Below are 15,620 nucleotides of genomic sequence, written 5' to 3'. Positions count from 1 at the left end.
TCAGCTCCAAGCCCAGTTGCTATTCAGCTGCCTGTAGGTAGCTCGCTGCCATTCAGCTCAAGGTGCCATGTTTAATCTTAGTTGTGGGTGGGCGTAGCCACCATCTCATGCGGGAGTCGAACCAGCATCCTTGTTGTTAGGAGCATGTGCTCTCACCATCTGAGCCATCCTGCCACCTGTTGGCAGCTCAGCGGCAGCTCAGTTCGGGAACAGCTCACTGGCCCATGTGGGAATTGAACTGGTGACCTTGTTGCTCAGAGCTTGTGCTGTTTACCAACTGAGCCACTCGGCCAGCCCCAATAGCATTTATTCTTTAATGCCTAGTATTAAATTTATTATAGAAATGACATATCTTTATTAAACCATTCCCAGAAAGTATAGATAGAATCATATATTGAATATATTTCAATGCCAATCTCTTATCTTAGTCCCTTAACAGCAACGACAACTGTGTTCTTACGAGTTTATAGTGAAATTAATTTTCCCTTTTAATCTTCTCTCTTCCACTGTACCTTTATGTGACTTTTATCTCTGTATTTTCTTTCTCTTTCCCCTTTAGTTACTGGTCTTGAGAGATGGGTAAGTTTTCTTCTTTGAGATTATTGGGCAGGTATTGTCTGGGGAAACTAACTGGGTTTTCCCTCTCCCTGGCCCACCCCAAAGAAATAAATGTTCCATTATTTTGTCTTCTGCCCCCTTTCCCTTCTGCTTAAGTGATTCACATGATGTTAACTGTCTGAGTTCCTTTTATATGATGTTCTTCATAAAATTATTGTTCATTACTGTTTTAGAAGGTAACTCTAGAATGATATATATATATTATCTACCAATGTTTCGCAAACTAAAATAAAAATGTGATACACACATAGCAAACAAATTTTTCAAAGAGCAGTATTTCAAAGTGTCTTTATTATTAAAGATCTCATGGTAAAATCTAAGCCTATAATCTGGTTTTTAAACTGGACTGTTTACCTTTTAGGAGTTGAGGAAAGAGGAACCCCAAAGCGAGAAACAGAGCAAAAAGAGTCCTTTACTCACTTCAGAAAAGAGGCTAAGCAGAGTGCCATCGAAATCTCTGGACTTGAATAAAAATGAATATCTTTCTCTGGACAAAAGCAGCACTTCAGATTCAGTTGATGAAGGTAAAGAATTTCTTAAAAATTTAAATAAAGTTTCAGTTTTCTTTCAATATTTATCTTTGTTCTAGGTGTGTGCAGACTGAAAATTTAGTTACATTAGATACAGTTTCACTCTATAAGAACCAAAAATGGATGGGAGTTAATAGAAAATAGGGGAAAGAGACTGCTAAATCTAACCCAGCTCTGCTTTCCAGAAGCCTGGAATTTGAAAATCTCCATTACGTTTAGCTTTTAAATTCCAAGCCTTAAGTCAGTGGAGATGGAATATTAGCAATGGAAAAACAAATTTTTATAAAAACCTGCTTAGTATTATAGACATTATAATCGTACTGCTTTCTGTTAACTACCACAAAAGAGAGAGATGCAGAGATTAAAAAGTAGAGAATGTAATAAAAATGAAAATCAGTTGCTAAAAGGAAACTATAGCAAATCACGTTCTCTCTACTTTTTCTAAGTTAGTACCAGTAACCTGGGACTTGTCATACTTAAGTGGGCATTTTAAGGAATCTTTTTTTAACTGTAAAATTATTGACATTGAAGTGGGGAGACATTGGGAAAGATGCAGGTTAGTGGCTACTTTCAAATTTCAGGAACGGGAGCAATGCCGATGATTTTTGCTCTACCTGCTTTCCTACCAAAAGTGCTAAGCATGTTAGTAACAGTGGTTTGGATCTGTACAACATGATAATATTTGCTGGTCTAGTTACTGTTCAGGTTAGACCTGGTTTGGGAACCTCTGTATCTTTCTCTATCATGTAAACCAAATCCATGAAAACCAAAACTAAATCCAAGTCAAATCTAAATAAAATCCAAATCAAGTCCAAATCTAAAATGAAATCCGAATTCAAAACCAAACCAAGACCAAGTCCATGAAAACCCAATCCAAATTAGGTTTGACCTCGGTTTGAGAACACTGATGTATCTTTAATGAAAACTAAATCCACACTCTTAAAAACATGAATGAAAATCCACTAGTTCCTAAAAACCACAGGATGCATTAAGAAGACAGTTGTTGAGTTCTTTTGAAAAGACAGTCGAGAGGAAGTTTTTTTTAAAGGCTCAAGCCCCTTGAATGACCAGACTCTTACTGTTGTTACTCTTCATGCACCGGTAGGCAGCGGGTTTGAATTATCATCCCCTGCCTGGCCGAACCTCTGACTTTAGGAAGATCTACTCTGGCACCCAGTGGCCAGATGGGTAAGTGACTCCAAAACAAGGATTCTTTTTCTTTGCTCCCTTATAAGGATTGTGCTTCAAAAGTGGTTTTCTTATTGAGTTCCTATAAAATTTTTATTTATTTTTTTATTGGGGAACAGTGTGTTTTTCCAGGACCCATTAGCTCCAAGTCAAGTAGTTGTTTTCAATCTAGTTGTGGAGGGCGCAACTCAGTGGCCCATTTGGTGATCAAACCTGCAACCTTGGTGTTATGAGCACTGAGCTCTAACCAACTGAGATAATCTGCCGCCCCGAGTTCCTATAAAATTAACGTTAATGTTAAGTTGCATAAATGATAACGTTAAAACTCATATAAGCTGAATTCATAGCCAGTAGTTATGTAGTTGCTGTATTACATATGAGCCCTGATCACATGTGGCTTCTTGCTGGCTCCTCTTTAAAGACTGGCTTTACAGCAGTAAGACCTTCTATGTAACAACGTTCAGCCTTCTGTTTGTGCAGGTTTTCTTTATGGTGCGTGGGGTGAGTTTTTTATTATTATTATTAGATTATCATTTGATAACAAAGCCAGTATTCCTATTGCTTTCCCTAAGCAGGTTCCAAAGTCTAGGGCTTATCATACGTATTAAGTGGGTATTATAATGAATCTGTTTTCTAGTTTCTGAACGTTGTGAGGCTATGAAGGTGTGAACTGGGGATGCAATAGGAACGATCAAAAGAAGTAAATCATCCCAGGAAATTTGGAAATGTGTGTGGGGATTTAGAGGGAGATAGGTAGATGGCAGATTACTTTAAACCAAGCATCCCTTTATTTAAAATGATAGTATTTCGATCTGTTGTGAGCAGCTTGAGTGAGAAAATGAGAGGGTTTCTTTTCTACCACCTGTAGGCTGTACTATTTGGCAGGGGAGGGGGCTGGATTATTTTGATGTAAAGACTCACTCTAGACCCATGGAAACTTGCAAGGAATCAACAAAGCAGAGCATTGTGAAATAACCTCACAGAGGGACCTGCGATAGCTCCTAGCATGGTCCCTTTGATGTGGAGTTTTAACTGAAGCCCAGATAGGGAAAGCCTAGAATCTCCTTTGATTGGCTCCTTTTTTAATGTTCTTACTCTACACTAGGAAGTTTAGAACCAAGTAAGATTGAAGGGTATCCTTTTTAGGGGTATTTCTGTACTTCCAGAAATGGGTTCTTGGCGTCCAGCTGCTGAACAAAATCCAAAACATTGTCTTTTAGTCTGTTAAACCATATTGCTATCTTGAAACTTTAATATATAATAATTCAGCAGAATAAGCTACAGAACTTTATTGAGGGTTGAGGCTGGTAGACTTTCCTCAGCTTGTTGACTTACTTGGCCAGTTTGGGGGAGGAGGTCAGAGCATCTCAGAAGATGCTGGGAGTTTCCTGGCAAATGAAGATGAGTTGACATACTGTATGCATATTTACAAGCACAAGGAAATTATGGCTGTTTTCAAGGAGATAATATTTCTGTTGCTATCAGGATTTAATTTCTTCCACCTGCCCTGCTCTGTCATGCCTTGGATAGTCTGGGAAGCATTTGCCCCAGGAGGGAGAGCGTTGAGTGGAATGTGACAAACTGGTTGATGTCATGAGACACCTGCGCTGTGTCACATGACAGAAGTTAAACTTAGTTTTGTATAGCTGGGGCAGAACTTGATGTGACACTGATCTTGAACTTGATGGTTCCCTGACCAAAGTCACTTATCCGAAGAACGGAAGCTAAGTTAGGCAAAGATTCGGCGGGGGATGGGTGCATAAGAATAGCAAAATTGGAATCCATGATCTATAGCTGACAGAACAAGATGAATTAGAGGCAAAGTCATGCAAAGAACAGGATCAAAATATTAGGTGATGCTTACTAAGTAATAAAGGTGAGGACAAGCAGACCTCTGGGGAAAGCCAGAGAAAAAGATGTGAAATAGTCGAACATGTCAGAAAAGCACCATGAGACTAAAACAGGTAACCCTGACACAGTTACCTGAGTCAGGAGTTTGAACAACACTCTCAAATTGAACTTGGTTCTTCAGGTATACAGAAAGCCATTAATCAGAGTCAGAAAGACAGCAGATTACTGGTTTTTAGAAAATGGAAGATATAGCAAACTGTGTCCTTGGCTGCTCAAACTCGAAATCACCAGCTTTTCTTGCACTTACCTAGTACATTTTTCATGCATCCTCAAAACACTGTCAACATATGGTTTCATTCTTATTCATGTCCATGTCTTTTTCATATTTACCTGTTTCACTTTTCCCACCATTTCCACTGGCCACTTTCAAACTGATAAGTTTGAAATAGTATTTTTTTTTTATTGGAAATAGCAACCTGCTACTAGGTTGAGCTGTGTTCCTTTCCCCATTTAAAATACCAGCAGCTAGCTTAATATGTTACAGCAATGCTATTGGTGATGTTACTTAGATAGGAGGCTTTAAAATATCATGAATTTCATACATAAATAATCCCAGGTGGAAATACTTTATTTCATATCCTTACTTCTTTGGACAAATTTACATACAAAGGTATTATTGTTCATTTCCTTTAGTGATACTGCAAATTCTACTTTTTATCAGTTACAATACAGAACAATTTATCTAATAAGGGAGTTAAAATGAAATATAAAAATATTATATTGAAATATCTAGATAAGTGTTAATTTTTTTTTTCCTTCTTAAAAGTGAACAAGAAATTTACTTTTGAAAAATTATAGTCCAGGGTACCTTAGAGAAGTGGCTGCTTCTAGGGCTGGGATAGGGAATATACAAAAAGAGGCTGGAGCCTCTTGTAGTGCCAGAAAATAAAGAACTACTTAAAATAAAAGGGAGGCCTGTCAAAGGACAGAGAAGCCAACCTGAAAGAGCGCCTAATGGCCAAATAAAAAAATTTGAGCAACAAAATAAATAATTATAGTATTGGATTATAGCTTAGATAAGAAAATAACCATTTATGAGTCCATACGGATACAAATTATGAATAAATACATAAATGGAGGAGAAAGCACAAATCTTCCTCACAGAGTTCCAAATAATATATGTAGGTACTCCCCCTTCCGGGAGGTGGAGCTTAACTCTCCTTCCATTGAGTATGAGCTGAACTTAGTGACTCATTTCTAACAAATGGGGAAAGGGGAAAATAGTAACTCCACAGTGGAGAAGACTGCCAGACAACCTTAACCAAGTATTAAAGACTGTAAGTCATGTTGGTATGTGTACCCCCTGAGTTTGATGAGAAGGGCACTTCACCTTTGTAGTGTTTTTCCCTCAAATCTACCACCCCGGTCTAATCATGAAAACACCTTGGATGAACCCAAATTGACAGCCATTCTACAAAATATCTGACCAGTACTCTTCAAATGTAAGGCCATTAAAAAAAGGGGGCGGGGAGAAGGAGGGACTATCATAGATGGATAATAATAACTAATAACTAATGCAACATGGTATTTTGGGTTGGATCCTTATATAGAGAAGGACGTTACTAGAAAGAAATAGGAATAAAGCCAGTTTACTTCACTGTACATTTAAAATTATTCCAAAATGAAAAGTTAAAAAATATGGTTACAGATTCCAAGTCCTATAAATTAAAATAGACCCTGAGATATGTTTAGTGTTTTCAGTAGCCACTTATTCAATTAAAAATAGTTTTTTAACACTTATTATGTGCTAAGCACATAATGAACATTGGTGTTTAAAATCAGCATGGCCCCTACCCACATGGAACTTAGAGCCCAGTGCAGGAGAGATACAGATAATAAGCAAGTCGTCAATAAGCCAACCAAAATATAATTACACGTTGAGATAGGTTCTGTGAAGGAAATGAGCAGGATCAATACGATCATCTGTACGTGTTTGCTTTCTTGGTGAACATATGAATTACTTTTACAATGAATACATATGGCGTCTCTGTCAGAAAAAGCTATTTCTCAAGCCTAATTGGAAAGCTACCTCACAAAACCTTAGCAAATTGCCTAGTTTCAGTGATTTATTTTTATGCTTGAAGAAGCCACTATTTGAAATTACAGTGACTAGCTTTTGCCTTCATATGGTATTATTGCGGGAAGAAAGTAAATCAGTATCTGCCTGATATCCCTAAATTCACTGCATCTGCAGCAAAGTAGAGAGACACAAATCATTTAATGAGGGAGAAAAAGCAATAAATGCAGCGAAGGCAGAGCTGGAAGAGTTTTTCTGATTCTTAGACCACTGTCTTATACTTTACCAGACTGCTTTCTGTGGCGTAATATTGACAGATGCTCTACACAGATAATCCTTAGAGCTTGATTTCTGAAATATGGGGAGCTTGGCCACAGTTCTGATTCTGTATTGATGGGGCATAATCCTTGAAATAATAAGTAACCCCAGTTCTGAAATCATTAAAATTTCATATTGGATTATTTTACTCTTATTTCCTTTAGTTTACCAGGCTCCTACTCCTAGCTGTCTTTTTTCTTTTTGGTTCTTCTAAGTTAAACTCCTGGCAATATAAAGTGGAGGTTAAGTTTGTGTGCTCTGGAGCTGGAATGAATGCAGATTCCAATTCAGTCACTCATTAGCCACGGAGCTTCCGCAATTCTCTCAGTCCTCAGTTTGCTCATCTGTACAGTGGAAATGATGACACCACCTATCTCAGGATTGCTGTGAGGAAAAGTGAATACTCGTAAGGTGCTTAGCATAATGCCTGACTATAGTAAGCACCATACAAGCATGGGCTATTTTAGACAATGTTTCCAGGGAATATGCGGAGAGGTAAGCAGATTATTGCTTCTTCATTTGCAACCAGTAGTTTTCAACATTATTATCATTATCAGGTTCCCAGAAAAATGTAATATTCCAATGGGCATTATTTAGCTTTGAAGAATACTTTTCACATTAAAAGAAGAAACCCTTCTTTTAATGTGTGGTATTAAGAATAGGTTGTGAATTGACTTGGGAGAGTCAGCTTTAAGTCAAGTTTGAAAGATTATTCAGGCTAGTAAGTAAGTGAATGCAGCAGCTGATATTAGAGCCAGTCATGATTAATATTTATTGAATGTGTGAGCATTCAGAAATAGGTCCTGCTAATTGCTGTGGTAGATACCACTCTGCACATCTCAGTCTTGTCCTTGTCACTTTTGAAATATTCTTTTGAGCAATATATTATGGGAGTTGGATATCATTCAAGTTAACTATTTCTCTATATTTTGGGTTGACAACTGAAATATTGATCATATATAGTTTAATATACAGAGGGTGCCAAAAAATGTATGCACATTTTAAGAAAGGAAAACTGCATCAAAATTGTAATATTCAATATATACTGATAACAAAAGATGAATACAAGTCACGTTTGACTTCTGCAATTACAAGAGGTGCTCAAAGTGGTTACCATCCGCATCCAGACACTTCTGATTACGGTGAACTACTGCTTGAGCAACGTTGACCAAAGTGTCCACTTGTATACATTTTTTTGGCATCCCTGGTATTCTTATGTATAGTTATATCATACATATGTATATAGCACCAATTTAGAGTTTTAATCATGCCCTGGAATGTGCTGATCACTGTAATCATATTAAAACTATTTTGTACCAAAAACAAGCAAACAAAACAAAACTTTGAAATTACCTTTCCTTTCCTTGGTTTCTTCCCTTTTGATTCTATGTGTTTTTTGTTTCTTTGTTTCCCCAGAAAATATTCCTGAGAAAGATCTTCGTGGAAGACTTTATATCAACCGTGTTTTTCACATAAGTGCTGAGAAAATGTTTGAATTGCTCTTCACCAGTTCACGCTTTATGCAGAGATTTGCCAAGTCTAGAAATATAATAGGTTGGTTCTTGTGTTCTTATCTAATGATACATTTGGGAGGATTTTATTATCTTTAGAGGATTGAGCCTATATAAATTGATTTATGTTGTTGGGGGAAAAAGTAGGCTTTGATTTTATTTTGGTGATTTAAGTCTTTTGGTTAAATTCATATGTAAATAATATAATTGTTCTATTAGTCTGATTCTACCTACAATTAAATTCAGACCCTTTGAAAACTAAAACTCCATTTATTTATTAATGTAGCAGTTCAACTGGTTTGAACCCCATTTTAAATGGTTCTGTGTGGAACAGCTGGAAGTAGCAGAGTATAAATTGGCACAATCATGTTGCAGTATGGTTTGGCAGAATCTCCTAATGCTGCTGACACGCATTCTCCCGACTCCGCGGTTCTACTACTAGGAGTACGTCCTTCAGAAATGGGTCCATGTGGACTCTGAATGACATGGACTCTTATTCATAGAAGCATTATTTAGAATGGCCCCCAAACTCAAAAAAAGCCAAAATATCCACCAGTAAGAGAATGGATAAGCAAATTGTGTATGTTCACACAAAAGAATACTATATGGCAATGAAAAAAAGCAAACTGCTACTTATAACAATATGCGTAAATCTCACAAATACAGTGTTAAGCAAAAGAAGCCAGGCACAAAAGAGTACATACTGTAATTCCTTTATTTATAAAAAAAAAACAACAGGCATAACTAATTTATGGATATACAATCAGCATAATATTTACTGTCGTGGAGAGTTGGGTGGTTAAGGGCTGGGAAGGAGCTTCAGAGATGCTGGTAAAGTTCTCTGTCTTGACCTGGGCAGTGGTACACATGTGTTTTCTTTGTGAAAATTCATGGAGCTATACATTTGAGATTGCATTGCCTATGGTATACCTCCATGAAAATATCCAAAAACAAAAGTTCCGGGGAGGGATTGAGTTATACTTATAAAAAAGATTTCATTGATTATGTGTTACAAGTTCTATTTTGGTAAACATCTAAAATAAGCTCATGGTTACTTTGAAACTGAATTTGTCCTAAATAATTCAAGATATTCACTAAACTTTGGGAGCACATGGTTTAACTTGCCATATAAAATTAGAAAATAGCAGCAGCAGAGACTCATAAGGTGAGCCATTTGACCTAGTCAAAGAGAAAGTTCTTCTAGAATCTACACTTTATAATGGAGCCATTTAATTATTAACCATTAGATGGTATTTATTTGAAACTTTTATGTAACCATAATCACATATTCATAGATTATATCATTGATATGGACTTTACATTCAAAAAGAATTTCTTCTTCTTATTCATAGTAAAGTAGCAAAGAGATTTCTAATAGACAGCTATTAACTGAGTCCTGTGGTTATATTAAGAATTTCACAGTTTTAAAAAATCCTTTATTTTTTCTCTTCTCCCAGTTTGAAAAATGTAGAATATCTGAGGGATAGACATCTTCCTCTTCACTCAGTAGCTTGTATTTAACTTATATCTGTTCTGAATCTATTATATATTGTCTTGCTATTCATGTCTATCTGGAGAACTTGATAGTTCACAAGAGTTGGAGACATTACTTCTCTTAATTTTCTAAGATGATGTCTGTTGATATTGCACTGCTATTTTTATTTTTTATGGCTGAAAAGGCCTATGAGGGACTAGCATGTTATTCCACACTGGTACTAAATGAAGTTTGTCTTTAGAATCAAAACTGCATTTAGTGTCTGATATCACATCTGGCTTCAGTATGGATGAATATATTTGCCATCTGATCTTATAAGTGGCTTTGGGAAACAAAGGCTTCTGGCTAATTTTGAATCTAAACAGTTATGGGCATATTGCTGTTTAGACCTAGAATTAGTGAGAAGGCTTCCTCCAAAAGGGATAATCTGCTTATGACGGCACAACATTATGCTATCTTCTGAACTTGTTACCTGGTAATGAAAGCTGTATTCTTGAGAATGGGTTTCAAAGGCTTCTTTTTAAAATGAATAATATAGCAATTGAAATGAAGAATACATTAGAGGGAACCAACAGTAGATTAGATGAAGCAGAGGATCAGGTCAGAAATTTAGAAGATAAGGTAGCAGAAAATGCCCAATCAGAGCAGCAAAAAGAAAAAGAATCCAAAAAAAAAAATGAGAATAGTTTAAGGGGCCTCTGGGACAACATCAAGCGTACCAACATTTGCATCATGGGGGTACCAGAAGGAGAAGAGGAGAGAGCAAGGAATTGAAAACCTATTAAAAAAATTAATGACTGAAAACTTTCCTAACCTGGTGAAGGAAGTAAGAAATACAAGCCCAAGAAAAGCAGAGGGTCCCAAGCAAGATGAACCCAAAGAGGCCCACACCAAGACACATCAAAATTAAAATGCCAAGAGTTATAGACAATGAGAAAATCTTAAAAGCAACAAGAGAAAAAGAGGTGGTTGCTTTTCTCTTGGGAGCTCCCATAAAACTGTCAGCTGATTTCTCAATAGAAACTTTGCAGGCCACAAGGGATTGGCATGAAATATTCAAAATGGTGAAAAGCAAGGAACTACAACCAAGATTACTCAGCAAAGCTCTACTCAGGACAGATGAAGAGCTTCCTAGACAAGAAAAAGCTAAAGGTGTTCCTCACCACCAAACCAGTAGTATTACAAGGAATGTTAGAGGAACTTGTTTAAGACAAAAAATAAAAAAACAAAAAATATGAATAATATTGGGTTGTTGGAAAAGTCATGACATATTTTTCTATGTTTTTTGTTGCAAAAATGCGTAAAACTTTTCCGACAACCCAATAAAATGGCAATAACTACATATCTATCAAAATTACTTTAAATTGATTAAATTCTCCAATCAAAAGATAGGGTAACTTAATGGATAAGAAAACAAGACCCTTACATATACTACCTACTAGAGCCTCATCTCAGATCAAAAGATACACACAGACTGAAAGTAAAGGAATGGAAAAAGATATTTAATGAAAATGGAAAATTTAAAAAAGCTGGGGTAGCAATAGTTATAGCAGGCAAAATAGACTTTAAAACAAAGGTTATAACAAGAGACAAAGAAGAGCCCAGTAATCCCACATCTGGGTATTTATCCGAAGAAACCCAAAACACTGCTTCAAAGGGACGTGTGCATCCATATGTTCATTGCAGCATTGTTTACAATAGCTAAGATGTGGAGGCAGCCTGGGTGTCCATCAGTGGATGAATGGATAAAGAAGAGGTGGTACACATATGCATATACAATGGAATATTACTCAATCATAAAAAAAATGAAATCTTGCCATCTCAATGACATGGATGGATCTAGAGAGTGTTGTGCTGAGTGGAGTAAGTCAGACAGAGAAAGACAAATGTCATATGATTTCACTTATATGTGGAATCTAAAGAACAAAAAGACAAACAAAACAGAAACAAATTCATAGATACAACATTTTGATGGTTGCCAGCTGGGATGGGGATTTGGGGATGGGTGAAAATGGGGAAGGCATTAAGAAGTACAAATTGGTAGTTACAAAATAGTCATGGGGATGTAAAGTATAGCATGAAGAATATATACAATAATATTGTAATAACTATGTATATAGTATTAGATGGGTACTAGATTTATTGGGGTGATCACCTCATAAGTTATATAATGTCTAATCACTTTGTTGTACACCTGAAACTAATATAATATGTCAACTCTAATTGAAAAAAATAAAATGATTACTAAAAATATGAATTTAATGAAAAATTTTTCTATAGTCGATTATTTGTGAATTTAATCTAATTTCAGCAGTAAAAATGGCTACTACTCAATCTATTTTTTTTTTTAATCAGGGAGCTTTTATTTTTATTTATTTATTTATTTTTAGCTGAGCCATCCTGTCACCTGTTGGCAGCTCAGCTCGGTCCGGGCATTGAACCGCTGTTGCTCAGAGCTCGCACTCTTGAGCAAGCTCTTAACCAACTGAGCCACTCGGCCGGCCCCATAAATTAGGGAGCTTTTAAATATGTATTATTTTAAGTCTATTTACAGTGTATGACACTGCTTTTGTAATTCAAAGCTCAGTTTTAAATCCTTTTATTCAACATTTTTAACTTTGAAAAAATATAAATCTTCATAAAAGTTGCATGAATAGTATAATAGAACCCATATACCCATCACCTAGGCTCAGCATTTTCTAAAATTGTGGTAAAATGTCCATAACAAAATTGACCATTTTAGCCATTTTTAAGTGTACAATTCATTGGTATTAAGTACTTTCACATTGTTGTGCAGCCATCACCACTGTCCTGCTCCAGAATTTTTTCACCTTCCAAAACTGAAACTCTGTATCTATGAAACAATAACTCTATATCTCCCCCTCCTCCTCACTCCTGATGACCACCATTCTACTTGGTCTCTATGAATTTGACTACTCTTGGTACCGCTTATAAAAGTGGAATCATACAATATTTGTCCCGTTGTGAGTGGCTTATTTCACCTAGCATAATGTCTCTAAGGTTTATATAAGGGTTTCCTTCCTTTTTAAGGCTGAATAATATTCCATTGTATGTATATACCACATTTTGTTTATCCATTCATATATTGATGGAGTTCTGAGTTTCCACTTTTTGTGTTGTTGCTAAACAAATAAAAGAATTTTGATCAAGATCTTGTCATAAATACAGAGAGGTTATCCTATAGCTTTCTTAATATAGAGAAGTTTATATAATTATTTATATTTCATCACTCCCTCCTTGATTAGAAATTTCAGCAGATAAGCCATTAACATTATATGATTTCTCGTTGCATGTTTTCTCATTGACATGATTTCTCCACAAGTTGAGGTGAAGGTCATATTGTTGCATAATGACAAATGTCTTTCAAGGTTTTGTCCTGAATGATGGGAATGTCTGTGTTTGATAAGGCTGGTTCCAATACTTCTCTTCTGGGGACTTTAAAAGAAGACTACAAATGATCCACCTTTTAATGTTACCGTCTCAAGAAAAGAAAAAGTCTATTTCTAGACAATAACTTAGAAGTAAATAGGTCAGAGATGGGGGGTATGTCACATATAAGAAGAGTGCCTAACATTTAATTTTACTTTTGGACTGGTCAAAAATCAAAATTTAAGTAAATAAAAAACTACCTTTTTGATTCTATTTCAAGTCATACCCTTCAAAATTCTAGAACTAACTTGTTTTCTGTTTGGTGTGATTAGATGTAGTATCTACCCCTTGGAATGTGGAACCTGGTGGTAATCAACTGAGAACCATGACCTACACTATAATCCTTAATAATCCACTTACTGGAAAAAGCACTGCTGCCACGGAAAAGCAGGTATGTCTACTCTGTCAGTATTTCAAAAGAATCATACATGTGGGAAGAGAGAAGATGCCTGTCATAGTCACTAATTTACAAAACAATTTCAACAAGTAAATGGCAAGAACAAAAAGAGAGGAGAAAGTGTTACAGGTTAAGAGACTTAAAAGGCATATGAACCCAATCCTGATTCAAACCGACTGTAAAAGGTTATTTATGAGATTTAAGGAATTATTAATTTTTTATGCATTATGGTATTGTAGGTATATTTTAAAGAAAAGAATATTTACTTTTTAAAGAGACATACTGAAGAATTTATATATATATATATGTATATATACACACACACACACACACGCACACACACTCTGATGTGTTTGTGGATGAAATTATATTGATGTCTGGGATATCATTTAAAAGTAATCTAGCTAGACAGAGGATGGTGGGGGAGGGAGGGCATGTGGGAATGGGGGACCGATGAAACAGGATTGGGCAGGAGTCAATGTTGAAGCTGGTTGATGAGCTTATGAGTGTTCATTATTCTTTATTTCCACTTGTGTGTGTGTTTGAACTTTTTCTAAACGGTTTAAAAACGAACACTACTGGAATCTGATTTACAGGATTATGTCAAGGATCAAATAACTAAATGGCTGCTATGACATATGGGGAAGAGACTGTATTTTAATACTCTGTCTACTGTGTGATAAGCATGGCACTGTCTTATAGTGGAGTTTGTGTTTGGCCAATTCATGTTGAAGTATAGTGTATCTGTTCTTCACATAGTTTGAAAATATATGTTAATATCTGAACCAATTATACTATTGTAGTTTTTATCCATCAGTGTTAAAAAGGACTTAAAACTTTTTAAAAAACATTTTCAGATATTATAGAAAAGTTTGATATTTTGTTATTGGAGAGTCTTTGATAACCTTAGAGGATAGGTAGAAAAGGTAAGGTTACAACGAGAAAGATTTGGCCAGCAACCACCTCAAATATTGTTTAGAGAAAGCAGTATTTTGTTCGGTTGCCTGCTTCCTTCACTTTTTTGGTGAAGGGTGGTTTTGTTAAACTTTGATGAATTTGGGGGGCAGGGGGTCCTTACTTTGTTTTGAATTTTGAATTGTTCCCTAACAGCAACATTTAAAATTCTTTATAAACGAATAATACATGCAAGAGATTATATCGTTCCTTTCTCTTCCTCATGCCTAAAAGAAAGAAAAACATAATTGTACAATCAAATGACAGAGAGGCAGCAAATACTATTTGTGCAGGTCCCTTCTGCTCAGCCAACACGGAGCTCTTCTGGCTCTGTCTATAAGCTTCTCATGTCTTCTGTTATTTGTGAGAAGGAATTCTAATATATATGTTCTAAATTTGCAAGGAATTTGATATATTAAACATGTACATGCAAAAAAAATTTTTTTTATCTTATTTTGGCAGACACTGTATAAGGAAAGTCGGGAAGCACAGTTTTATTTGTTAGATTCAGAAGTGCTGACGCACGATGTCCCTTACCATGATTACTTCTATACCCTGAACAGATACTACATCATCTCCTCTTCAAAACAGAAATGCCGGCTGAGGTGAGCTTTTGTAAATGAATGATTTAGTTTAGGATAGGCTGGATTGTGCCCTGGTACCATAGTCATCCTAAAATCTTGGTGGTAGCTTTACACAACAAAGCTTTATTTTTGGCTCAAATGACACATGTCCGCCAGTGGTCACCGGAGCAGTGGGACTCCTCACTCAAGGTTCAAGCTGATGAAGGCTTTGACATCCTGGAGCTACAGGAAGAGAAAGATGTAGAATTGCGCTGGCAGTCAAGTGGCCAGAAGTAGTCATGTGACCCTGTTTAATGGCAACAGGGTTAGGAGTTGTCGAGGAGCACATGGTGAGCAGGAAATGACTCTGTTGCAATGAGAAATAAGAAATATTGGTGCCTTAAAGATAGTGATGGGCCATCATATGCTTGGACTAGTCTCAGCTATAATGCAGTTATTCAACTAATTTGTGACCACTGGAGATTTTTTTATACAAGGCATTTTAACTTTAGAATTTATTTTAGGCCTTTCCTGCTATTTAATTTTAAAAAATCCAGGGCTAGAGAAAGCAAAGAAACAAAATGCCAAGAATGTAGAAGAAAAATTTGATGAAATTATTAGTAGCGCATAGCAATTTTGAAATTGTCAGTGAACAGATTTTCTTGTAT

General features: G+C 36.0%; 1 protein-coding gene across 6 annotated transcripts in view; it reads left to right on the top strand.

The window, feature by feature from the left end:
• The window catches only part of GRAMD1C (GRAM domain containing 1C), a 101,949-nt gene that overhangs the window by 73,316 nt on the left and 13,013 nt on the right, over positions 1–15,620 (top strand). For all 6 annotated transcript variants that reach the window (XM_019652207.1, XM_019652206.1, XM_019652211.1 and 3 more), the window contains 4 exons: positions 980–1,142; positions 7,999–8,136; positions 13,311–13,429; positions 14,852–14,994. In XM_019652207.1, coding sequence (XP_019507752.1) covers positions 980–1,142; positions 7,999–8,136; positions 13,311–13,429; positions 14,852–14,994 — 563 coding nt within the window. The remainder of the gene's footprint in view (positions 1–979; positions 1,143–7,998; positions 8,137–13,310; positions 13,430–14,851; positions 14,995–15,620) is intronic.

This window comes from Hipposideros armiger, unplaced genomic scaffold, assembly GCF_001890085.2.
Source record: "Hipposideros armiger isolate ML-2016 unplaced genomic scaffold, ASM189008v1 scaffold_176, whole genome shotgun sequence".
NCBI lineage: Eukaryota > Metazoa > Chordata > Mammalia > Chiroptera > Hipposideridae > Hipposideros > Hipposideros armiger.
Note: the sequence above shows the minus strand (reverse complement) of the source record. Positions and strands in the feature narration are given on the sequence as shown.